Here is a 26,861-nt window from a genome sequence, read left to right on the forward strand (position 1 = left end):
GTTGCTTTTTGGTTATGTCAAGATCGTTTTCAATGGATTGCACTTGTATGCTTTTCAAATATGACCTCGTGGTAGCAATGTTACACCAGGTGGATTCGCTTTCAGCAGCCCCAGCTGCAAGAACCGCTGTCCTGGGCTGCTTGCTGCTCACATGGAGGAAGCGACTAACGTGTTTGTGTCATCTCCTTCTCTCAATCATACAAGCTGGTATCAAATTTGCCTGCTGGCTAGCTTCCAAAAGAGAGGGAGATGGCTCTTTAAAGACTCCTTCATAAAAATAAAAAGTCTGTTCTCCTTTTAAAATTAAAAATTGATTTATAACAAGTTGAAAAGGGTTGCTTTTGTCCTCTAAAAATGATAAAGATAGTGCTTGGAACAATGACTGAGAACACTCTACAAGATGTTTCTTACAACACAGTAGCTGATCAGAGGAGGGAGGATAGAAAGAAAATAAAAAACCCTCATGAATATGTATGAAGTCAGTAGAACCCTGCTTTGATTTGAAATATTGGTGGTCTCTTTTCCCATTTCCAGTACCTATGGTAGATTTACATGGGTAATTTCTATCAATGCTAATGGGAATTATAATGTAAATCCCCCATGCCTCAATGGGAAAATAGACTCTTTGGTTTTTCATCAGGAGCCTGCGTGCTTTCATTAGGAACGTGTTATATTGCAACAGGAAAGATGTACAGGTATTTACTGATACAATTTGTCCAAGTTTTCACATGCAGTTCACCACAATGTAGAGTCTTTGTTAAGAAGGAAACAAAAGCCACCAGCCCTGTCTCTCACTGTTGTCTTTCAGATATTATTTCCAGAAGCCCACTAGAATATTAGATTCTGATAAAGAGAGAGGAAAGGCTTTATCCCAAGGAGATTATTAGTCTAAAACAACTGAGAAAGCACTGGAGGAAGGATGTTCTTGCTATGTATTTGTCTTCTAGTACTAAAACTCTCCTAATTTCCTGGGACTCAATTTCTAGGGTACCTGCTTGTCTTACTGAAAGGTACAGAGTTATGCTGATAACTATTAAATTATAAGTAGTCTTGAACCTTATCTACTTAAAAGTCTACCTTTAACAGATAGGTAAAGCATATTGGTTGAGCCAAGTTGAGGGATGTTGAGTAATCTGCTGCAAAGCTAACGATAACTTTTTTTTTTTTTTTCCCTCTGTACATGTAACAATGGGCTAAAAACTTTATGGATCATTCAAAAGATAAAATCCCATCGGTGCCCCAAGGAACTTTCAGTGAATAGACAACGTACAAAGGAAGGGTGAGATCAAACTAGGCAGAGTCCTGCTGAGTCAGTAACCTCTTTCTGTTTTAAGTTGACACTCTCGGCCTGTTTCACAGATGGCTTTTTACTTCTAAAAAGTTGTTTTATTTACAGCTGAAACCTTGGAGAGAAGAAGCCAGTGGAACTATTGCATTCATATTTGCTAGATTTGCAGAGATCCTTAAACTGCTCCATTTATCCTAATGCGGTATTAACAGCTTTTGTCCATGGATGATATTTTAAAATACTGACATTTGTAATTGCAGTAGTGTGGACAATCTAAAACTATCTGAGGAAAGGAGAGCGACACCCAGAAGATGTCAACAATCTTTAAGTGACGCATCAGTTTAGCTTCACAAGTAGCTCACTTTTGGGAGAATGACCACCAGTTTGCTCAAGTCTGATAGATGTTGCTTCAGAGCTGAAGGACTGAATGGAAGGAGGTAGAGAATGAGTGCTTGGGAAGGGAGATTTGAGGATGGAGGGACACACTCGAAGAACTATGAAAGGGTGGGAGTGATTTAGCGGCGGCCAGATTTTCGGCCATTTAAAATGAGGATTGAAGTCAGGGGATCTGTGTGGGTCTGACATCAGGGAGCTCTGATGAAAGAACACAAGCCAAACGTAAAAAGTTATTAATAAACTGGTTTGGCTTCAGAGGAGAGCAAAAGTAATAACGAAACATGGGAGGATTTATGAGCGAAGATTAAATGAGTTGCTTATGTTCACTTTAGCTAGGTAATGATTAAAGGGCCCCTGATAACTGTCAGGCTGTGGAAGAAAAAGGGAAATATGCTCTCTGAAGTCCACCACCTGTGACACCAAGCAAGATGATTTTTGTTAGATCCGTTTGTACCTATCTTCATAAAATGATCATCCCTCCTCTTGCATGCTTTGATGAGCAGTAAAATAGCCATCAATTTAAATGACTGTAAGCACATTTTGAAATGAAGGCGGTTGCATCCCATCTCGCCTCAGGTTCAAGCAGATACCGCTAGGTCTTTTGTTGAATTTTGAAATTTTTATTTGCAGAGTTAAAGCTAGGGATACAGCCAATGTAAACTAAGGTGCAGGATGCAACTATTCAGGTAAAGCTTGAAATCTCCCAGCTGTTGCAGCCTGGATCTATAATGCAAAACTTCTGGAGAGCAAGGCAGCAATAAAAGCACTGCTATGGGCTAGAACTGGAAGTGTATAAATTTGGTTAAACACTAGTAAGAATTGCTAGAGAAGAAGAATCTGTTGAACTACTGTATTAATTCTCAAAGGGAAGCTACAGAAAGCCCATCTTGTAGGTCACAGCACTGGAAAACATTAAATTTTATTAAATTATTATTAAACATGCTGTAGAAAACAATCCCACCCTAGCAAACAGAAGAGCAGGTATGAAAGTTTTCCTTGCTGGTAGTTCTTTTCCATCCTGTTGGGGAATTTTTTTTGTTTGGGTTTTTTTTTGTCTCTGAATAGGGTATTTTATTTTCATTCTCAATTCTTCACATGGTATAGAGTCACATGCAACATTCAAACAGTTTAAAAATTCTTAGGCCCTCATTTAATGTACAGGATAAACCTTTGTTACACAGGCTGTCTTCGTTCTTTGTAAGACTGTTCCAGGAGATGGGCTTTTTTTGTGTGTGTGTGTGACAAAGTGAGTATGTTTATAATGAGGTTTGGTGCTATTGTTATTCAAGATGAACTAGCCTGACAATAGAGAGCCCTGCTGTGAAGAGTGTATTGTATTCCACGCTCTGAGCAGTCTTCTCCAGCCCGTGTAACGTTGCATCCCCTACCATATGTAATTGCACAGACTAGTAATTGGGTAAAAACTAGTGGCCCCCTTCTTAAAAGGGACCGTGTTGAAAATTACTTGCTTTCTTGCTTTAGATGTAATTTCATGATCAGGTATATTGATAGTAGCTTCAAATGCCTGCTGGTAATCATTGTTTGGGTGTTTTTGTGTGGGTTACATTCATCTCTCCCCTGTTTCATTCCTCTCTCTTTCAGGAGAAATCCCAATAGTGAATTCATCAGTTGGACCAAACTGCTGTACGTGTAATTGTCAGTCCACCCTACAGGCTATTCTTCAAGAGCTCAAGACCATGCGAAAATTGATGCAGATTCAAGCAGGTACAATGCATATCCGTGACAAGCATCTAGTTGAAGATGGCCCTGCTCATTGCAGGGGGTTGGACTAGATGATCTTTGGAGGTCTGTTCCAACCCAAACTATTCTATGATCTTCTTGTTAGGAGGAATGGTCTAGTAAAGACAGAAAGCTACATGGAGACTTAGAAAAACCTGCTCTCTTGACATGTTCAAAGTCAAGTTTTCACAGGCTTCTTGGACATGTAATTTTTAATTCTCAGATCCTTACTTGTAACGTGGGATATTATCTTGTGGGAATCTTTGAAGGATAAATTTAAAAAAAATCTAATGCGATTAGGTACTCTAGCAATGGGAGCTGAGTGGGTAGGTCAATATGCCGTAAACACCCCCGGTTTGTTTTCACAGTGTATTCATCCAGGGGTGCAAAATGCTACTTTACCTGTTGCCTGCTTACCAGTGCACTAATCTTAGGGGTAAAAAAAAAAAATTGAAGGCCACTTAAAGTTATTATATAACACTGCATTCAAAGTTAGAGCTCCATGGTAGCCTCAGTTGAGCTAGCTGCTGCGTGCTGTGGCCTCCACCCTTCTTCAGGCTGGTTTACCAGTTCTTTCTACTGGCTGAACCAGCAATAATCTGTACATTGGGGAAAACTATTGAGTCTAGTTTTCTAATAGGTTGGGAGCTGAAACCCAACAGTGCAGAGCCAGAAGAGCACTAGAGCCAACAAGATAAAGAGACCTTGGCAGCTAGGAGTTGGGTAGGTCATCATAGCTTGCTGTGAAGCTGCAGCCTCTGTGCTTCCAAAAAATTAGTGTCGGTACTGATGAGGAGATTTTTTGTAGATTGAGTTGCCCATCCAGCGTGAGTGATGGAGAGTGGAGCCATGGAGGTTTTTCTCTTAGAGTGGCTGGATAAGACTTCTGTAAGAAAAGGGAGTGTTGAGTAATTAACTGAAATATGGGTGGAGTGAAGGGCTGACTAAACTCCTTGTCTCCACGGCATGTAATGCTTGAGTGAGCAATGGAAAGGATCAGACAGGTTTTGTAATATCAGTTGATACACATTAAAATGCTTTTCTAAAAGTCATCGATTTACAAAGAAAACATGAAGGCCTGATTTTACAATCTTTGCTGGGGCAGGGAGTTCTTTATGCAGTTGCACCAATTTCATTGAAATTACATGCATGATTAAAAATGACTTGTGGGTGAGAGGTACAGAACTGACGTTTACACCAGAAGAGCTGGCTTCTCAATAGCAGGAACATTTCATATTTATTATGTGTCTACGGTGTAAGTACCTTGTTAATTAGTGAATCTCTTGATTCACTGGGAATAGTTTGTATTTTCTGGTAGGCACGAAATGATGGTGTTGCAGAGAAAAAAAAAATCATTCTGCATTTTTGTTGCTAAAAGAAAAAGAAAACTAAAATGCAAACATATAAGTGAAAGTGTAATAGCTTATTTTAGCATTCAAACACCCTCTGTCTAAATGATAAACTCCAAATTACGGTTTTGTAAATCCTTGCTGGAAATGAAATATCCCAGAAATCTTTTAGTAAACAGTATTAAGAGGTTTGGTTTTTTCCTCAAGCTTTGTAGATGAGGACTATTTGTAGTTCACTTATAGCTCAAATGAGTTTGATTTGCATGTGTAGCACTTTTGGCTTTTTTTGTTTGGACCTTGATCTTACTGATTCATCCAGACATAATTGTATCTGCATAGCGTTCTGCTGGAGGACTCACTCACATTGACACAGGTTCAGGACTGGTGCCTTACTTTATACAAACGATTGTGGATACTGGAAAATGCAAAATACTGATAAATATAAAATATAGTGTCTTAGGTTTCGGAGGTAACACATGAACTATCAGTTCCCTTGTAGCAGCAAAACAAACTGATGCAACTTTGGGTTACTTTTTTTCCCCGAAATTACACTATTGAATACTGTTTTCACTCATTCTTGACATAATGGTACTTGAAATGTTCTTGCTGAGCTAATTAACTTGGTGACTACATTCATAAAAATAACCATAATTGCATTACCACTTGTATTATCTTACTTTATCAGGAAAAGTTGCTCAAAGACAATGAGATTCTCAGTCATTCAAGAGGGTGTACAAATTAATCATTGCTTAAGTCCCTCATGTCGCCAGCCATCCAGTGGCCTCTAGGAAAAAGAATCATGTATTCCTAATTTCCTAAAATGCTATTCATCAGTATGTCTTGAAAAACCTCGGTAGTGGAGCTCAGTGTCAGTATCCCCGTTGTACAGATTGGAAAATTATGCAAAGGTGATAAAACATAACTGTTTCACATCCAGGGACAACCCTGAAAACCATGCCACTTACCCAGACGATCAGTTCAGTATTGCAGGTGCGTCTGTGTGGTTATACATGTGCTTTGGCCTATACATTTAATTCATTACTTTCTTTCATTCAGTTGGGACTCAAAACAGACAGCAGCCTCCTGTTCCTCTGATTTGTGCACAAAAGTCAACAATATCAAGAAAGAGAAATAAAAAGAAAAAACTGCCCCTCAAAACTGTTGAACCAATTACCGTGAATAAGAAACCCAGCTCTGCAGAAAACGAAAAGAAGCTATCAGCAAACTTGGAACGATCAAGTCTGCAAGCAGTTGAACCCCCCCTAAAACCAGAAACCCCTATTTCAGGATTTGGAATTATCCTTGAATCGGCTTCATCAGATGTAAGTTAATATTTGAATAGGTGGGATCGTAGGATTTAAAAGCACTAACTCATTCAGGAGAGTTGGTTCTCAAGTCAGGTTGATGTGTGTTTTCCACTTCTTGTTAGACTAAACGAGCAAATCTTGAGTAGGGTTGAATGGAGACGGAGGGTTAGACGTGGGGAGTGCTGGTTACAAAGTTTTGGGTGGGTTTTTATTTCAACTTTCCTGAGTGTGTAGTTCTCCCTTGAGTTCAAGGCTGCCTGTGGTTTGAGCTTGAGTGGAAACTTGTTCTTCATCCCTTCTCTTGCCAAGAGCCACCATGAGATCAGGAGCTGTGAAAAGTGCTGCCTGCATAAACCATTCACTACCCTGTCATTTGCTGAGGAGCACACGTAGTCCACACGTATGCCCTTATCTTGCCATGGTGTATTTATGTGCTGTGTTTCATGCCTGGTTGGTCTCACTGGCTTCAGGGGACTCCTCTCCTCTCTGAAGTTCATACCTCCGTCTTTGCTGAATCGGGTCATTTGGTCTTCATCGCTGTGGTTGCTGGATGAGGCCCTTGATGCTGTTGACAATGTCAGTGTGACTAAAGGGATCAAAATTTCCCACTATAAAAATACGTACTTTTCACATGTAAAATTGCAATGAGCATATTTTCTTGATTCATGTGACATGTACACAACCATAGAATTTTCATGTATCTAGTGGCTGGTTGCTTTTGTTTAATGCCCAGATAGATGTCATCTGAACCAGTTCAATGATAAGTAAACTGATCATTAATTTCTCTAATACATTTTTAATTTTAAGCAGGCAGTTTCCAATTTCCTAAGTACTGTGAGCTAGAAAAACGTAATTAAATTCAGTATCAATAAGCATAAATGAAACAATGCAGCAGATAATATTCCACCTTTCTGGAAGTGGGAACTAGTAATAAAGAGCAGTCATGATAATTCAGTTGTAGAGATGCAAGCCACACCACTAATTAGGTTGCAGTCTCATGCCACAGAGTCGGAGTAGTGATGCAGAGTAACTAGTTTGATGCTTATTCGGAGGTTTTCCTTTTGTACTATTATGCTCAGTTCTGTTTGAGGGAATGGTTTGGGGAGGGACTGGTAATTTATCTCCAGTACACAATTTGTGCTTATAATTTTTCTTTGCTTGTAGCACTGTTTTCAGCTTGAAACACGGTTTTGAAAACAGTTTTCTACTTGCAATGGAATTTAATTTGGCTTTATGAATGTGTTCCATCGCTGGACACAATTCTTTGTAGGTGCCAATTTGACCTAAGGAAAAAAAAGAATAGAAAATGTGTGGCTCATAAATCAGGTCCTCATCTGCCCTCCCATGCTTTGGCCCCTGCTTGCCACAATAGTTGTTTGACTAAATTTACGAAGCCAGAACACGGAGACAAACAAATTGATTTTGTTTTGTCTTTGGAAAGAAAACAGTTGAGTTCTGAAAATAGATATATTTAACAGTGAAAATAAAATGTGACCTTAAACATTTTGAGAAGGCAAAAGAAAGTTACTTATTTCAGAATGAATGGTGGCATTATCTTTTTCTGTTTATTCATGAACATCTCTAGTGTGCTGAGGACCAGCGTGTCCGAGTGGCTGAAAAAAGTGAAAGACATTTTACGCAGCACCATAAATAAATGTTCCCTTGAGAATATTGCACGGGTTGTCTGTAGTGTGTGCTGTGCCATACGCCAGGACTGTCGCCGCTGTTATTTTGCCAACATTTATCGAACTTTAAGAAAAATCTCCGTTTAACATGTATAAAATTGGGGCTATGGAAACCAGTGCAATTAGTTCAGATTTGCTGAGATGAAATACTGCTACTTATGGAGGTGGGGAAAGTCTTTGTGGGGACAGCTCTTAATCCGGCCTGTGAATCAGAGAACCTGCTCTTTAAATGTAGTGATCTGTTACTCTTAGTTAAACTTTCTTGTGTTTGTTTTACTGTTGCAATATTTCATTTATAACCTAATCATTTCTAATCTACATAGTACAATGTACTAAAATGTCTAGGATTAAATCTAATTCACTGCCTGTTAATTTTAGCACAGCAAAAGCCTCTGGCATTTAGGTCTTATTTATTTTATTGTACACGAATAGTTTACCCACCAGTTCCTTATGCCATGATCATTATCTACTAACGAATGCTTTTCCTTTTGAGAAATCACATTCAAAGTGATCATAAAGTTCAATTAGGTACTGATTGTCTTTGATTGAAAAATAGTTTACTACTAAAGGAAAGCAAGAATAAATCAGTGTTTTGCCTTCAGATTATTTTGCTGATAGACAAGTTGATTCTTATCACAAGAATAAAATAGTCAAAACTAAAATAATATTGACTTCTCCACGCTGGTGCACAGGTAAGGTTTGAAATGCATTTTACAGCTGTGTAAGTGAAGGTGAGTTGTCTGCTCTAGGCATCTCCTATCATCGAGGTCGTCTTAGATTGCTATCATAAGACCCAAGACCCAAGTAACAGAATAGGATAGGATGCCTTCATCACCGTGACAACTGCTTTCTGGGTTTTGATTAACATGAAGTAGAATTTTTCCCAAGTTGTAAACTTGGCCCACATTTAGTTACTCTTGAAAATATTTTCTGTCGCCAGAAAGTTTAGAAGTAACATATTAAAACCCCACCTACACCAGAAGATTGCCACATGTCAAATAGTGTAACTCTGTTTTGCTAGATCCAGCATTTTGAAAGTTCTCAAGGTAAAAAACAACTTTTCATCCAGAAAAAGCCGAGAAACTTAGGTGCTTTTTAAAATTTTTTTATTATTATTATTACTGTCTGCATATTTTAAGATTCTTCATCCTGGCTTCCCAAAGCATTGTAATCTTCACTTTTATAGCACAATACAGATGCATAGCCAATGATAGTATATGCTTTGAAAATACTCTGCTTGCTGTAACTCTCTTGATACTGATTTTTAAAAATCCATGGGAAAAGTTACACAGCCAAATCCTTCTGAGATTGGCAGCCCTTTCTTCTGTCTAGACTCAAGACGTTTGCAGGTGATTGATGGGAGATGGCATTTGCTCTTGCTCTGTAAACATCTTTGAAAACACACCATCACTGGTGGATATATTTTCAGGTAGGGGAAAAAAAGAGCAAGTTATTAGGAGCAAGGCTGTAATGTTAGCTCATGTTCTCACATCGTGACCAGTGATTTTTTTTCCCCTGTTGCCAAATTCCAGATAATATCTTAAAAATATTAGTTTATTTGTGATAGATGTTGATTCTAGATAGATAATTATTCCATACAGGTTTCTTGTGTAAGCACTGTATGGTAGTCGCAGAAGAAAATACTGCAAATATCGTTCATGTAATTTCTGATATGTACAGACAGGGGCAGCAAAAAGACTTAGCAAGGGGATTTCCTTGAAGGCCTTTGTCTGCTTTGGCCCACAATGTACTTGAGACAAGACTCTTGTGAAATGCAGGATGATTTTGTTTCCTCTTCTTCCCCTCCATCTCACTTTCTAGCAGTTACCTAAATCCCAGTGATTTACCACTGAGGTTTTTTTGCGCTGAAATAAGTTGTCTATCTGACATCATCCTCTTCTAAAGATGCATTTTGGGAATATGAAAAGGAGGGAGAAATGGATGATCAGCAAGTGCTGGCTCCAAGGGCAACCTCAAACTCATCATCAGCTTCTGCTCATATGGGCTGTATTCTATGCTGGAAGCACTTTTGGGAAACCATGTGGAACGGGCCGGTAGCCCTGCATTTGTGCCTCTTGGAAATGCCTGGCTGCCCCTCAGCACTCTTATTCACATCATTTGGTAGTGAAACAAGTCCATAAAATGGTTAGATAAATGTCCAAAAAGCATTGCGTAGGAGAATTGCTCTGGGATGATCCTCTGGTTTGTCATTATTATCTGATATTGAAAGGTATCTCTTTTCTTTTTGTTAGCCATACGCCTAGAAATAATGTCGGTAATTGTTAACTATTACAGTGGCTAGACATGAGTATGATTATTTGATTTGCCTTTTAAGGTACTTATTCACTGATGAGGTTTGATTTCAATGAAGTAGGCTGCTGTGGTACTGAATAGCTGGGAAAAGATTCGTAGTTCGGTTGAGTGATTGTAAAGTCTCACCAGATGCATGATTGAAATAGAATAATGTCTTTGAATGCTCATTTAATTAAAACATTTGTATTCTTTTGGTAGCCAGAAGTGCAACTTGCAGAAGGCTTTGACGTCTTCATGCCTAAATCTCAACTGGACTCTATATTATCAAACTATACTCGCTCAGGAAGTCTGCTCTTTAGGAAGCTGGTCTGTGCATTTTTTGATGACAAGACTTTGGCGAACTCTTTACCAAATGGCAAAAGGAAAAGAGGGCTCAATGACAACCGGAAAGGACTAGACCAAAATATTGTGGGTGCAATAAAAGGTACGTTTTTTGCTTTCTCTCATATGTGTAATTAGAACATATTCTCAGCTAAGGAGAGTGTAAGGGGATTAGAATTTCTGACGTGTGTTAGGTCTATTAAAATATGCAGTCTTATTTTTATTCCCTTTCATTCACTTGTTAAAAATAGCTTCTACGGGGACAGCTTGTGTTAATTTTAAGCCAATGATCCCAGTTTCTGAAGTCAGGCTCTAAGGTTAGAAACTCAATGTTCATATAAGATTTTTTTTCCGGATATCAGAGACGCAAAGAAATCTTGAAAACATAATGACAGTATAACTGATCCGCTTCAATCAAAATTCTGAGGCTTGTACTGCTTCTGACTGTGTCTGCTCTCTAAATAGTTTAGTAGTTGGTGGGTGGATTGGGGAGAGATGGAGGAAGATAATACTGGGGCTGAGGTGAGTTTGAGGCTCCTAAGTACGGTGGTGGTGCTTGTGGGAGCAAATTTCTTAGTTGTGTGAGGATCCTGTGCTGGGTGTTTTTTCTTAGCGATCACAGCTTTCTGTCTTCCAGAAGAACACGTGTACCTTCAAACACTGTGATCGCAACATGTAAAGAGCTGATACTAGGCCAGAGATTCTGAACCAGATTCTGTTATTTTGAAATCTGATCTAGTAGGGGAAATACCCAAGTTACTGAAAAACAGGCTGCATTGCAAAGTAGAGCTTATGTTAGAGGCTGTGATTTGTCCTGAGGTACAGATTGCTAACCTAGGAGACATAAGGCAATGAGAAGACCTTCTAGAAGTCCGTTGGCAGCAAAAGGAGGCAGAGGAACCTTTTCAGCCACCTCTTTGTCCACTTTTACCCCCTTTTCCCATGTGAGAAAGACATTGACATACTGGTGTGAGTCCAGTGGAGAGCCACCAAGACTTATGGTACTGAATCAGGTAAGCGGTGAAGTATGTATGTGGAGTGACGTATGAGGAGGGGCTGAGAGAACTGCAGAGAAGATGATCCGAGAGAAACCTTACTGCTGTCTGCAGCTACCTGATGGGATGGCGTAGGGAAGATGGAGTCAGGCTCTTCTCAGAGGCACAAGAGGCATCGGACATGGAAAATTTCGACGTGATGTAAGGAAAAGCTTTTTCAGCATAAGAGCGATTGAACAGTGGAATAGGGACTCAGAGGGGCTGCAGGATCTCCATCCCTGGAAATACTCAAAACTTGACCGGTCACAGTCCAGAGCATCATAATCTAGTTGGACATGCTTTGAGCACCAGGCTGGACATGGAGACCTCCAGAGGACCCTTTCAACCTGTGCAATTCTGTGATAAAGTATATGTTGTGGCTACGTCATACTCCTAACACATGTTACAGAGTTGCTGGCAGACTTTCTTACAGTTGTGCTTATGATTAGGTTTCAAACACAAACACTTTTTTGTATCTTCCTTTCTTGAGCTCAGTAATCTGCAGAAATCTGAAGTTGATTCACTCTTATCTCTTTCTCATTCTTCCTTAAAAGCTTTAATAAATAGCTTCCTAATAATAAGAAAAAGGAGTTCAAAATTACTTTTTTAAAAAAACCCTCTAATTTGAGCAGCTCTGTGATAAAAGTAATGTTTTTCGGTAGATGCAGCAGCACTATTAAAATAGCAGTCGTTACAGTGAACAGTGTTTCTCAGTAGCTAAGCTCGTATTGCTGGAGCAAATTCTGAGGCTTGGTTTAACTTTTACCCTCGAGTTTGCGAGAAGAAAGGGGGGAGTTGTAGTTCCGACAGATAAATTTAATCTGTGATGGTACTACTAGGTACCACTGTAATAACAGTCATCTTTATTGGCATTTACAGTATTGCCCAAATGCCTAGTGCCTGATCCCTGGTAGGGGAGCCCGTCCCTAAAAGCTGTGATGGAATAAGATGCCAAGGGCTGACGTCCGGTGGATCTTTACTCAGCCTGGCTCCAATAGCACCCTTCTTCCCTCCAGCGAGCTGGCCTATCGGACACTGTGGTTTCATTTATTCCAAGAAATAACTGAGCCAGTATGAAATCTTCGCAAGAACAACATCATGTTGTTTGCATTATTATCGTTAGGACATGCCTGTACCACGTGCCCAGATACCCTTTAGTGGCACTTTTAGTCCTTTTCCATGACAGCGATGCAGAAGTGGATAAAAGGCTACATTCATGACAAAAACGTGCAGAGAACTTAAAAGGAGGGACTGTTTGCTTGAAAATCACTCTTCGTGCCTGAAAACATTTTTAACTGCTGTCCTTACGAGTAATTTAACGCTTCTGCAACAGGATGATTAGCTGGGGACAAATCCTTTCTTTTGACTTTGAGTATTCAGTGGCACTTGTTGAATCAGTTGCTGTGTTTCTCCTGGGCAATCAGTTTCTCCTGTGAGTCGCATAAATCTTTCACTCAGAATTGAGGGAAAAAGGATGGGGGAAAAAAAAAAAAAAAAGAAAAAAAGACCAGAAGTGGTTGTTTTTCACTTATGTCATTGACTAGAAATCCAGCCAGTGAAGTCCTTCCCTGCAGAAATCGATGAGCTGCATTCAGATGTAAGTGTGATGTGTCCCTCAGGGATCCGTACTGGGATAATATCTTCATCAATGACATAGAATCACAGAATGGTTTCGGTTGGAAGGGGTCTCAAAGATCGTCTAGTTCCAACCCCCCTTCCATGGCAGGAGCACCTCCCACTAGACCAGGCTGCTCAAGGCTCCATCCGACCTGGTCATAGGCAGCAAGTTTGCAGGTGGCACCAAGCTGAGTGATGCAGTTGGTTTGCTAGAGGGAAGAGATGCCATCCAGAGGGACCTTGGCAGGCTTGAGGAGTGGGCCCATGTGAACCTCATGAGGTTCAGCAAGGCCAAGTGCAAGGTCCTGCAACTGGGTGGACAATCCCCAGTATCAGTGCAGACTGGTGAATAAGTGGATTAAGAGCAGCCCTGCCAAGAAGAACTTGGGGATACTGGTGGACAAAAAATTAGATATGAGCCGGCAATGTGCACTTGCAACCTAGAAAGCCAACCATATCCTGGGCTGCATCACAAAAAACGTGGCCAGCAGGTCGAGGGAGGTGGTTCTCCCACTCTACTCCAGTCTGGTGAGACCTCACCTGGAGTACTGCATCCAGCTCTGGGACCCCCCAACATAAGAAGGGCATGGACCTGTTGGAGCAGATCCAGGGGAGGATCACAAAATTGATCAGAGGGCTGGAACACCTCTCCTGTGAGGAAAGGCTGGGAGGGTTGGGGTTGTTCAGCCTGGAGAAGAGAAGGCTCCAGGGAGACATTATTGCAGCCTTCTGGTACTTAAAGGTGGCTTATCAGAAAGACAGAGGCACATTTTACCAGAGCCTGTAGTGACAGGACAAGGAGCAGCAGTTTTAAACTGAGAGAGTGTGGGTTCAGATTGGACATTAGGAAGACCTTTTTTTTTTTTTTTTTATGATGAGGGTGATGAGATACTGGAGCAGATTTCCCAGAGAAGTTGTGGCTGCCCCATCCTTGGAAGTGTTCAAGGTCAGCTTGGACCTTGTTCAAGGCTTTGAGCAACCTGATGTACCTGGTGTAGTGCAAGATGGTCCCTGCTCATGGCAGGGGGGTTGGACTAGATGATCTTTAAAAACCCCTTTCAACTCAAACCAGTTTATGATTCTACAATAGGGGGGTTGCTTGCACCATACAGCTCAGTTGGACTAGAAAGGGAAGATCCCACTTCTCCTGCCTCCTTCCTATTGCATTCCTATTCTTTCTTGTCTGTGTTGGTGTTTCACTAACACACGTTGAGCAATCAAAGCTATTTTGACTTTCGTCCAAGAGAAGAACAAGCAAGTTAGAGAAGCAAGTTAATATATTGGCTCTCCAAGGCTGCAGGACTCTGACTTTCTGTGCAGGCAACGGCGGGCAGTACTCGTAATTCCCACAGTAGGCACCTGCAGTGGGTGGCCTGGGTACAGCCTGGTGTCATAGATTGTCCCCAGGCCCTGGTCACAAGCGGGAGCTGCAGTTGTGTGTTTGAAGTAAGTACGAGTCTTAAGCCATGGATCAGGTTCCCTTTGTGTCAGGTACCGTATAGATTCAGAAGTGGAAGATTATTTCTGCCTTCAGAGAGACCGTAATTGTTGCAAATCGGACACTGGCAATGTGTGGGGCTGTACTGACTTCTCTGGGAAGCCCTCAGAGTTGATCTGGTGTCCCTGCTGATCAGACTACAAAGTACTGCTAATAACTTTCATGCAGTGGTTTTGTGAAGTTGTTAACATGGATAGAGTTTGGAGGGTCCCCTTATACTTACCAGCTAGTGATGTTTCAAAAGCATGTGTATAAAAATACTGAAATTGTAATTCTGTGTGGCGTGCTTCCCCGTCCCATTTGTGTGACATTTATTCTCAAGGATTACAAATTCCTTGAGCTGGGACCAGTTTTCTCTCTTTGTTTGCCAGTCATAATTGGACATTGGGCTCTGAGACCTCTGACCAAGACTACAATAGCAATACTGACAGTAATAATATTTTTTCCATTTCTGCTCTTGTTTATTTTTTGCACACCTCTCGGTTGTGTGATGAAAATCAATTGCATCAGTTTCAGTCCATTTATAATTTTGTATTTTTTGTATGACATTGCTACGTTTGCAGTAAATATGGAATTAAAGATAATGCTGACCCTCTATGTGCCAGTTGTACAAAATACAAAATTGGGCCTGTAGGATACTGCTTTTTTCTCAGTAATGGATTTTTTTTTTTTTCAGTAGCTTTATAAAAATTCTATTCCGTCTGGTTTGGCAGTAGGAGAACTGTAGAGATTTCCACAGTGACAGGACTTCTGTCTTTCATCAGTTTGGCTGCAGCCTTAGGAACCTGACCAAGATGCCACCAAATGACCAGATCTTCAGCTCTCTGCTTGTACCATATGGAAGGCAGCATTTAGAAGTGCCTGCCGCATCTGGAGGCTCAGTTCAAAGTACACTATTTTTTCTGTGATGTTTTTGTGTGAAATTCATGAATGGAAGATGTCGGATGTAGACCATTGCTCTGGAATAAGCTTTTATAAGTAATAACTATGGTATTACAGTGATATTTATACACACAAATGACTTCCAAATGATAAACTTGTGCAACGCTGAGTTGTACTCTGTTCTCACAGTCCTAGATTTGGCCATTTAAATGCTTTTTGATAAGTAGATAATTTGATATATTTAGTTTATAATCCTCTCCAGTCTCCTTTTCTCCATTCTGGTGGCACATTTCAAAAAGATGGTATCTTTTTATTTCAGTCTTTACAGAAAAATACTGCACTGCTAACCACGTGGATAAACTTCCTGGTCCTAGGGACTGGGTCCAGATTCTTCAGGATCAAATTAAACTTGCAAGAAGACGATTAAAAAGAGGCTCAGGTATGTGTAAAAATATAAGGAACAAAATGTGACTGTAAGTTTAAACACTTAAACACAGCCTTTGTATCCACAGAAGTTTTTCTTGGTGACTGTAAGGCTGTACACTCTATGAAAATTAGACCTGTAAGATTTTAACAGGTTTCTGTGTAAAGTACAGTGTTTCTTTATGTTTTCTATGGTATCAAGTTTAGGAGCTGTCTTTGCAGCCAAGTAAACTTTGAGTCTTTATCAAATGTTGTCTCTAACCCCTTTCTATTAGCACCCAAACTCTTCTTCCCAGTGTTTGATGAAATCTGAGTCCTCAAATAGCCGATCTATCCAGGGTTGCAGGTAGAAGTTTTTTAATTCTGTGTTATTTGCTCTGACAAGCCACTCACTGAACTGTTAAGACATAACCCAAGTGACCTTTCCCTCTAAACTGTATGTGTCTGGCAGGACAGATGAGTTTTCTCACATTCCTTGTGAAAGAATTGACATCACTGTAGCAAAAAAAAAAAACCAAAACCCAAAACCAACAAAAAAACCCCCACCCACCCTGGTTGGGCCAGAAAGGTTCAGCAATACGTGGGAGGGAGCTTGCCAGCAGTGGGTAGCAGGTGATGTAGGTAGGGTTTTGCACAAAGCTGCTCAACGTGGGCTGGGATAACCTTCATGCTTGGGGCTGGGACTAGCCTGCGGTGAAGGCTCAGCGTAAGCTTTCGCCCCGACAGCAGACAGCTGGTAAGCTCTGAGCTCCAGCGCCAAACAGCAACGTGCAGTCTCGGAATCCCCGGTGGAATTCATGGGAAAGCAATATCACTGATTAAGAGACGTGTAATTACTTTACAAACCTTAACTAGTCTCCTTCCCATCTTCACACCTCCTATCCTACAAGGGCTTTCTTGATACAAGGCTTCACTTACTCTTCCTCATCCTGCTGTTTTCTCAAAGCTCTCTCGTGGTTGTGTTTCTTGCCTGTCTCTCCCTCGGAGCATCTGACACCGCTGTCTGAGGCACATCACTTGTGCCAGTGTCCTTAAACACGGTCCTTCACTGTTACTGTATTTAGCTGCCTGCCTTTTCCCCTCTTCCCTTCTGCCCGTCACCACAAATAAGTGCCTGTTAGCGTCAGTGGGTTGACGGGATGGGAAACCTGATGGCTCCGCAGGGGATGCTGATGGTCCCTGTGGCTACAGGGTGGGTAAGCGAGACCACAGGAAATGTCCTTTTCAGCTCCCTGCCTCACAGAGCCAACGTTTTCTGTCCAAAGCTGTGTCTCTGAAGCACACACTTAGACTGGCATCTGAAATCATTCTCCACAATGTTGTTAATGCCAGGAGGGAAGAGCGTAAGACTGAGGAAAATGAGAAACACCCAGAGACAGAAATAACACAGGGGGAGGAGAAGAGTGCAGATTATTCAGTAGCATAAGCTTCCCTGAGTAGAGAAGCAAACCAGCACTAGCCTTGAAAAGGGTTTCTTGTGCGTGTTGGGGGAGGGAGAAGAGAGGGATACGAGATAATCTTGTTAAAGGCAGTGTCAGATTACTGGTGTTGTACAACAGGACTGCTTCCTGCCCCTTCCAGGGCTGCCTGTGCCCCCCCAGGACAGGATGGTGGAAGTGGGATGCCAGGCTTCGATGCGGTGAAGAGTGCAGTGCGGGATGTGGGGAGCAGAGGGTCCTTGGGCTGTCTGCAGAAGGTCCCTCGGGAAAGAGGATTGACCTAATTTTGTTTTGATTTTTATTTTCTTCCATCCTTTTTTATTTGCTTTTCTTCATGCCTCTGCAGGATATTAATTAAAATGACAATGACATTCAGCTTTTGCCTGTCAAACGGGGCCACCTCCATCTCTGGTTCTTTCTCAGGATGGGAGAGTCTAAGCAGAGGATATTGTCTCTGAGCTAGCAAGACTATGAAGGAAAATAAGCGAAGCTGAGTGTAGCGTGACTGAATAAGATAGGCTCCAATATCTGTCTCTGCCTGAAGAGGGAAGGCAACTCGTTAACCGGTACGTGGATGAGTTGTGAGGAGCAGTGTACCTAGCAGCCCCTCAGGTTTATTTGCTGAAAAAAAGCACATGGTACCTAGATGGGTAGAAGAGCTCTTTATTGATTGTTTAGTTTACTGGCCGTTCCCTGAAGTGCACTGGTTTGTCTCTGACGTGAGGCCACAGGCAGACATGCTTTTTTTGATCTAGCAGGAGTGATTGAGCACACCAGTGTGGCCATCTGTACCTTACTGTCCACTATCATCTCCACTGGTGGCTTAAGCTAACCCAACCTGACCTTGCACTGAAGCAAGTAAGAAGTTTCCACAGCGTTTGTGACAGCAAAGCAGTAGATAACAGCAGAGAGGCAGGAGCAGACAGCTGGTTGCAGTAACGTCTTCATCTTGTTGAAATCAGATTTGTTAGTGCTTCTGTGTTGCTACCGTGAGCTTCTGATATGAGGGATGTAGGGCTGATCAGGCAGCAGATCCATCTAGTCCCATAGTTTGTTCCCAACAATGGCTGTTAGCAGATGCCTGGGGAGGCCTGTAGGACCAAGGGAAGGATGTTGTGGTGTTTGGTAGCATAGCCTCACAGCCCTCAGCAGCTTTAGCCTGATATAAAATTGGTTGTGTGGGAACTGTGCACATTTTAACTATTCGTTGTGAAACCATACCAAAATTGTTGAAGCTGTGTGTAACTTAATGGAGACCAAAACAGGAAGGGAGGGCAGGCACGGAGGGAGGTTTGATCTGCTACGGGGAGAAGGTGTCCCAGGGCTCCCTATTGCAAAACTTAGCTTTTAAGAATCTGAAAACTATGGGAATCGCAGCCACTGAGTTGTGGGACTCATCACTCTTCCAGCTGAGCTCTTGAGCTCCTCCAGTCTGCGTGTGGCTGGTGGAGCAGAGGCTGAGGCCAAGTAAGCGAGTGTGCTCCTGTCCATACTCCCAGGTCATTCTCCTTTTAGTTTTGCCTCCACTTGCTCACTGAAACATTCTGGCTGAATTTCTGGGTATAGACTAAGGGGACCAAAGAGCAAAGCTGAGCCAGCATTAAGCTAAATTCACCCAAGACTTTCTGAGCCAGTGTGTCTCCCTGCTGCCTGATCGCACTGAATTATCAGTTTCTGGTTTGTCATAATGCACAGGCTTTATATGGAGAAAGCTTAAACGATCCGTTTGTTTTACAGAAGCCACAAGGCAACTTTTTAGTCACCACTGAGTTGGGCTAAATTTTAACAGCAGAAGTATTTAAGAGAGGAGGGGCAGGCTTTCCATCCTGCTTGCCTTCCCCTGAGCTATTTAGTACATCCTCTGATTTGTTTTTCATTTCAGACCAGGCAGTAAGATACTGAATTTGTGAGCAGCCCTCTCCGCTTTATCCTGTGAAACATTATTTCAGTCTGATAACATAAATCCTGCTCTAGCTTTCAGTGATATTAATAATTTCAGAGAATTCTAGCAAATGAGTGGGGTGGATCTGCTTTTCATACCTCTTTCTGTAGGGCATACTCTCCTCAGTGTTTCCAAATTAAATGAAATCATGATCGCTGGATCATAGGTGCTGCCCAGCTTCAACCTTATTTATCATGTTTGGCTCATCTCCTAGAATGAGGGGCAGAAAACCTCCCTGCTTAGAAGGCTAATCAAAAAAACACTTAAAAATTCCGCTTTCTAGAAAATAGTTCCCCTGTGTAGATTTTGAAAGGTTGTTATCCTAAGCCAAATAAAAATTCATTTACATTCTGAATCAGTGACAATATTTTTCATAGCTGAAAATATTCTTTTTTTAAAATCTATTTATTTTGCTTTGGCTTTTTCTTAGTTCTTTTAGATTATTGCCTGAGATCTGAGACTTGGGTAGGTTTTTTTTGTTTGTTAGATCTGAGAATAAAGCTGTCACCGCCATTAAATTTTTATTGGCCTTGTTCAGTCTTTTCAAAATTTCACAAGTTGGCTGTCACAAAGGGGAGAAGAGACTGTGAGGTTAATGTTACAAACAGATGTTAGGATTAAAATTAAGGAGTATGATAATATTCTTCAGCCTTGACTACTGGTCCTATTTCATGCCAACAGCACATGTACTGGGGCACAGCTTCATAGTGCCAGATCTGTCTTCTTCCAGCAGAGAAGCTGAACCTTTTTGGCTGCTGGAATGGGATGCAAAGTGGCCCTGGAAGGGAAGAAGTCAAAGGAAAAGGCATGTGCATAGCTTTCCTCTCTTAAAGCAACGTGAGTTACGATGCAAATTGCCTTGTAATTTACAGCGGCGGGTTTTCAGCCTGCAAAAGAGAATACGGGTAGGTGGCTGGTGGCCTTGCCAGTGGCAGCACAGGAGGAGACAGTCGACCATTAGCTTAGAGAGCTTAAAACTGGTAAAATCAGAAGGAACTGACTCGCTGTTCATGTCACCTCTGTGCCAGACATAGCATCCAAGCCTTTTGATTGCTAAACTCTCCATCCATTAATAAGCAGTAGGTCAGGGGCCACACATCTCTCGCAGTAAGTTCTTCCTCCCTTTTTATGTTTTGAAGAGCCTCTAAGCCATTATTCTGTAGCAGCTGTCCATTGCATAGATAGGAAAGCTGATACCGGATGAGTAATACTCCCGAAGTACACAGGGTAAGAGCTGTTCATGCAAAGTGATTACCTTGTGCGTAACCTGGAAGCTTTTGATTGCCCTACTCCATAAAGGAAAATGTGGCAATGTTAGAAAACACGTTGAAATTTTTCAGGCAGGATTAATTTAAATAAATTACATGACATGACTCTTCATCCTTGAATTGTTTAAAATTAACGTTACCTTGTTGCAGTGTAAAATAGTGGGAACGAAGGAAGAAAAAACGCTTACCTTTTTTCTGGAAATGCGCCTTTTCTCCCACGTCCTTGTTCAGACTGCTGCTTCCGTTGTTTCGTATGAGGGGTTTTTTGCTTTCTGTTTCTCACCATCCTTCTGATTTCCCTGGTCTGTGTTTTTGATACAGTATCTACATCTTGCCAGAGATCAGGTTGATTTTTTGCTTAGCAATACACGCAGGGCCAGAAGGGATGTAGGACGCAAGTCCAACATGTGGCGCAGTGCTTTTGTGGCCAGTAGATAAAGATGGCAATATTAAAGTGAGTCACTGCTGAATTCATCTTCCCAGCCCTGAGCATACATGTACATCTGCCCAAGGAGCAAACCAGCAGGTGTACATTTAATAGACAAACATGTACATCAGAAGCTAAAGAATTTTTTTGGGGGGAAAAAAAGAAATTCTAAGGAAATTACTACCAGCTCTTGTTTTGCAAGAGCTACTGAGGTGTATCTAAGCAAAGGACAGAAAAGAGGCTCCGAATTCCCACAGTAGGATCTATTCCTGCTTGCCTTGTCTTGCAGGCTGGCTCAAGACAAGTGAAGTTTGGCTGGCAGTCTCTGGGTGCGGTTGTCGAAGGCAAACCTTCTTTCCTGCTTGGAATGACATGTGAGAAGCTGGTGGTTTACATCCATGTTCGGAGGTCGAGGTGTTTGTCATGCCTTTGTGTCATACTTCACCTGGAGCTGTGGTTATGCATCCAGTTTCATAAAACAAATTCAGGCAGCTACTGAGAAGAGTGAGTAGGCTCTCCGGGCATCTGCCATGCTCCCACTCCCTTTCTGGCGCTGGCACAAGCATTCATGTGGAGATGCTGTCAGTTTGTAGCTAGATCTGATCTTGGTGACCATACAAACGTTTGTGCTGGCATGAGGAACGGGACTGGAACAATTGGTGGAGAGCTGTACCTCATCTGTCAGTCTTGTGCCAGATTGAAATGGCCAGGTAGCTTTGTTATCCACAGAGCTGGTTCTGCGAAGTTGGAGACTCAAGTCCTTGTCTTCGGATAAAGTGAAGTAATTCCTAGCTTCCATTGGTTTCTTTCTGTATCACTGCCTTCCTCTGAGTTCCGTTGTAGCCAGGTGTAAGAAGAGCAGTTAGCCAGAAAGGGAACTGCATCTCTAGGGCTACTTCAAGAGTCGCTGCTGAGATTTCGAGAAAACCCGTCACTTGAGTGGACAGCCTAGTTGGCACCAGCTCTGGTATTGATAGAGGGAACACTTTTCCAGCCCCTTGCCACCACTCAGATCTGGCTTCCCCCATTTTCATAGCTTGGGTCCCTTCAACCCAAGGGGACAGTTACAGCTTTGTCTCTTGTATGCTGAGTAGCTGCGCCACAGAATCGCTTCGTGCAGGTAGTTCTTTATAACATAGGCAGAAATTGGCCTCAGACTGGCACTCCAGATTTTTTAAGCTGTATATATCCCCTTGGCTGTTTCTCAGCTGCTGGTTTCACTGTACTGTCTCCTCCTTTGCACATCCAGTCCTTCCATCACTGGGAGTCCCGTCCAGATTCAAACCAGCCTAGGTAACCTTTTCTCATTTATTGAGCCACCTGGTCCTTCCGAAAGTCAAGGTTTTTGCAGTAAGCTGTACCAAGCACTTAATTGTTCCTGCCCAGTGTGCCACAGAGTCATTTGCAGGTCTGTGCCATGTACTTGTCAGGGCTGTCCATTTAAACCCTCTGTGGGAGGAAAGCTGCTCAGTACTAGGGGTTTTAGTTTGTTTCTGTTTTCTTTAGTTCAGTTAATTTTGCAGAACTGAGTAGAGAACTTATAGCTAGAAACCAAACTGATACTCCCATGCACGTGGGAGAGAGAGCAGCCTCTTGGTCCAGGGATGGGGAGCCAAGGGTGGATGGGTCTGTATTAGGAAACTAATGGATTAGTTCTTCTTACAATATCATCATAAAGGCAACAACTCAACATCCTCATGTGTGGAGCCGTGATAGAGATGACCAGGACAGTTACCTTAGTTTCAAGTGGGAGCTGAACTAAGTTGCTCAGTGCACCTGTAGCCTTGGTCAGATTTGGTCCCTGTGGATATCATGGAATGGATGGATGTGGGTAGATGTATATCCACCTCTCTGACTGTGTACAACATCACAGGGCTGGTCCTTTATGACCGCACCTAGTCTGCTGAAGTGCTGTCAAAGGTCTTATTATGCTTTAAAGGCCTTAAATATGCTGGAGTGCCAAAAGACAAAGGTAGCAGGATTTTGAATAGAGCTTGAGTAGGTTAGGCACGCCTGTAACTTACCTGGGGTTCACGTGCACACTCCAGGGCACTACAGTCTGACAAGTCGCTGCACATCTGCTGAGCCCCATTAGCTATCGTTATGCATACCCTTGGCCTGTGGCAAGTACGAGATGAACAAATTAGGCTTTTAGCCTTCCTTCACCGTGGGCTAAGTTAAATCAAATGATCTTGCATAAGCTGTGGGTTGAAAGCGCGTGCGTAGGCATACACAGCAGTTGCCTGTGTACCTGCATGGTTACGTGCTTTTTTAATTACGCTGGGTGCCCACCTCCGTCTTTGAAGACGTTTTGCCCTAGTAAATCTGTCCCCTGCAAAATGAGCTTGCCTGTGGTCACGGGAAGTTTGGGTGCAGAAATGGGGCTATTCACCCTTTCCCTGGAGGCGTCAGGTGATGGCAGCTGGCTGAGGGTGGAGCACCAGCCTGAGAGGCTCTTTCTCCAAGGACCGCAGGGGACTTCCCCTACATGGTTTTATCAAAGGATCGCAACTCCTTTTATCATCTGGAAACCTTAAAGAGAGCAAGTGTTACTCCATTGCTGGCACAACTGCATCTTAATACCCAACTCCCTCTTCTAAGTTTGCATTTTTATTATATGACCTTTTCCTCCAAGCAGTGAGTTTTTAACTGAGCAATAGTAAATTGCAGCCGAGGAAAGTAGATAGAAAATGCAAAATCACTCTACACGATGTAGCTTTTTAATCGCATTCCCATATTCAGTAAAAGTAATGAGATTTCTTGTTTATATTTGTAATCAGCAGAGGCAACTGACTGTGATGAGAAGCCGGACATTTCTCTACTACAAACAGGTAAAATGCATTAAAATTTTTATCAGCTTCCAATGTGTGTGTTTGTTTATTTATGGCACAGAAGCAGTTTTCAATAATCCTGGCATGCCATATACAGTCGGGTAATTACACACAGGACCCAGCTATCTTAAGTTTTGAATGGCCTGTATTAAAAACCAAATGCATCAGGATCTTACAATTTCCCCCACTATTTCATATTCATAAAACCTCGAGGTTCATGGTAGCAGCTAAGCTAATAAGGCCAGTAAGTTACCCTTCTTATGCCAGATAGGGACTTGTGCTCATCCCTGGTATTTCTGGGATTTTTTTTGAATTCTTAACAGAGTTATTGGTAGGGACAAACACAATAATTTGTACTGCAGCATCTGTTTAGTTGTCCAAGGTATTAGCAGTAGTATCTCGGGTTCACAGAAGGATTGCAATGATATTTATATGCTAGTTAAGTGTTGGTTTACTTTTTCTTGAAGGGCAGCCACCCTGCCTTAAAAGCTTGACAGCTGCTGAACAGCAGCTTAGCTATGCAGCTGTGCGGACTAGAAAATAAGGTTTTTGCACGCTGCTGCACATGGTGTTGATATCTAAAAGGCTGAGACTGAAACGTGAAGCACCCTCTCGTTAAGAGTCAGTCCATCGATAGGTGCCCTCATGCGAGCTGAGCTGCCATCCACTGAAAATCCAGTGGGGCCAGGGTCTGGGGAGGTGGTCATTTCCCTGCGTTGTAGAGTCATTTCCCTGTAATTTGACCAAGATGCTGCCTGTTATCCCCAAAGCCAAGTTAAAAAGGAGGGAAGATCTTGAACAGGCAAATAGGGTCATGGATTATGGTGCCTTTTTATCGTATTTCTAAGGTGTAATAACACAGGGTGGTTGGAGATCAGTGCTGCTGTTGCTGTGAAGAACAGGACAGGGCTGATACTGGGTTGCTGAGCGCGTGGCACGGTACCTGGAGGCTTTGGAGTGGCCGAGAGAGTACGAGTACCATTGCAGCATCTGTCTCCTGTGCTTCCTCATCTCTCTTGCATAAGGGCTGGAGAAGGAGCTTGCACACACCGCTGCTGCGTGCCGGCGCAGCAGCTGCCAGCCGCGCAGCGCTGTCGGTTGAAATCCCGCTGTCAGAGCACGTGCAGTTACTAAGGAATAGGCCCAGCGCAGCAGTGGGGAGGACAAGCAGCTATAGTCTTGTTCTGGCATGGACCCAGCGGGGGCTGGGAGCACGCGCTGACTGTGAGCCACCGGGCTGCTTTCTTGGCCAGCCGCTGCGTGGTGTTGCAGGGTACGATAGATGCAGGAAGCTCGGGTTTGAAAGGTCTCTTCCAAGTGACATCCTGTTCGCTTCTTTTCCCGGGGAGGGAAGCAATTCCGTTGGCAGAGGACCCTAATAAAGGTTGCTAGTGTGACCTACTGTTATCTTTTCATTGCTCTCGTAATCATCTTCAGGAGCAGAATTATTGGATTGCTGTGCTTTTCTTCGAGCGCAGTTTCTGTCGTTACTACTTGCGTTGTACGTCATCGGTGGAAACGAGCGTGCTGCGATGGTTGTGGCAGAGAAGACGACTCCCTTTCCACCCCGTAGCTTGCTCACGCACCTTTGAGCATCCAGGCATGCAGTTTTTGAGCTGGAAATGCCGTTTGCAGTGTATACGTCTCCGTATCTGTGGAAGGGTGCCTAAATAAACCACACTGCAATTTGCATTGGTGGGGGAGGTGATGCTCACAGGCTGTAAGCCAAGCGTTTGACTCACACCCGTTATTATATGTGTGCAAGTGCCTCTTTGTAGTACGTATCCGTGTAATATCATACTGTTCTTGGAAACAAATTATTTAAAGTGATACACAGACAGTATAATGACAGTAATTATGATAGCCAAAATACAGATGCTTTCTATCAAGGAGTGTAGCAAAAGAAGTGGAATATAACTTTTGCAGAGGTCTTTCTGTGTCTTAGTACAGCTGTTTTAGTAAAGGGGTGTTACTGACAGGTCCTTTAAAGAGAGCCTTCATGTGATTTATTCAGCTGTCTTCTCTGTTTAGCTTGAAAAATCTTTGGGGAAGAGTCTCTCTATGTGTTTATACAGTGCCTGGTGCAATGGGCCTCAGTTGCAGATGACAGCTAATATCAGATAAATCATGGCCTCAAGTTGTGCCAGGGGAGGTTTAAATTGGACGTTAGGAAAAATTTCCTCACTGAAAAGGTTGTCAAGCACTGGAACAGGCTGCCCAGGGAAGTGGTGGAGTCACCATCCCTGGAGGTGTTTGAAAGGCATGTAGATGTGGCACTTTGGGACGTGGTTTAGTGGTGGACTTGGCCATATTAGGTTAATGGTTAGACTCAATGATTAAAGGTGTTTTCCAACCCAAATGATTCTGTGGTTCTATTGTCGGTGGTTAACCTGGTGTGTTGGTAGAATAAAACGAGACTGAATTAGACTGCTTGACGGGGCGTCTTGCAGGAGACTGGATGGGGAGAAAGGGTGAGTTACAGAAGCTATCTGTGACAGACACCAATGGTTGCTCTGTTGGTCTGCAAGAATTGGACGAACTTGTGAAGCAAAAGCACCCAGAGTGAAGGGTTTGAATCAATAGTGAGTGTTGGTGCCAAAAAAAAAGGAAAAACTCAGATGCCTTTAATCTGCCCTTCTTGCTCAGTCAGTCCTGCCTGTGCCACCAGCAACGTTATGATCACGATCAGGGTATGTGTGGACTAGCGATACGGAAATGCCTCAATCTACGCGTTTTTGGATCACAGCCTGTGGCTGACACTTCATTTGAGACACCTCAGTCAGAGGTGTGGTTGCTCTCAGCTCTCTTCACCGTTGGTGGGAAGAGGGCTGCCTCCAGAGAGAAGGTCAGATGAGCTAAGGTCGTGTTTGGAGGTGTCTCTCCTTTGGTGCTGGCAGGACTGGGCTCTGAGTGCGGTTAACTGGTGCCTACAGCCGGGTTTGAACCTGCTCCCTCTGTGCCCACAACTAGCAAAGTCCAGTACTTTGAGGAGAGCTGGGGGGGTTGTTTTCAAAACCCTCTTTCGGAACACAAAAGCCTTGTGAAAAAATGGAGCTGGTACATCCTCATAAAACTAAGGAAGATATTTTTGCCCAATTATA

At 42.6% G+C, this 26,861-nt stretch overlaps 1 protein-coding gene across 8 annotated transcripts in view; it reads left to right on the plus strand.

Annotated features, from left to right (window-relative positions):
* BEND7 (BEN domain containing 7) overlaps positions 1-26,861 on the plus strand; it is a 47,202-nt gene that overhangs the window by 16,725 nt on the left and 3,616 nt on the right. For 4 of the 8 annotated variants that reach the window (XM_086480952.1, XM_086480921.1, XM_086480927.1 and 1 more), the window contains 5 exons: positions 3,287-3,409; positions 5,830-6,095; positions 10,277-10,502; positions 15,750-15,869; positions 23,710-23,760. In XM_086480952.1, coding sequence (XP_086337078.1) covers positions 3,287-3,409; positions 5,830-6,095; positions 10,277-10,502; positions 15,750-15,869; positions 23,710-23,760 — 786 coding nt within the window. Of the gene's footprint in view, positions 1-3,286; positions 3,410-5,829; positions 6,096-10,276; positions 10,503-11,237; positions 12,036-15,224; positions 15,437-15,749; positions 15,870-23,709; positions 23,761-26,861 lie in introns of those variants that run through there. The other 4 variants (XR_015184135.1, XR_015184134.1, XM_086480916.1 and 1 more) reach the window with 4 other exon arrangements.

Source organism: Leptosomus discolor, chromosome 1, assembly GCF_034619465.1.
Source record: "Leptosomus discolor isolate bLepDis1 chromosome 1, bLepDis1.hap2, whole genome shotgun sequence".
NCBI lineage: Eukaryota > Metazoa > Chordata > Aves > Leptosomiformes > Leptosomidae > Leptosomus > Leptosomus discolor.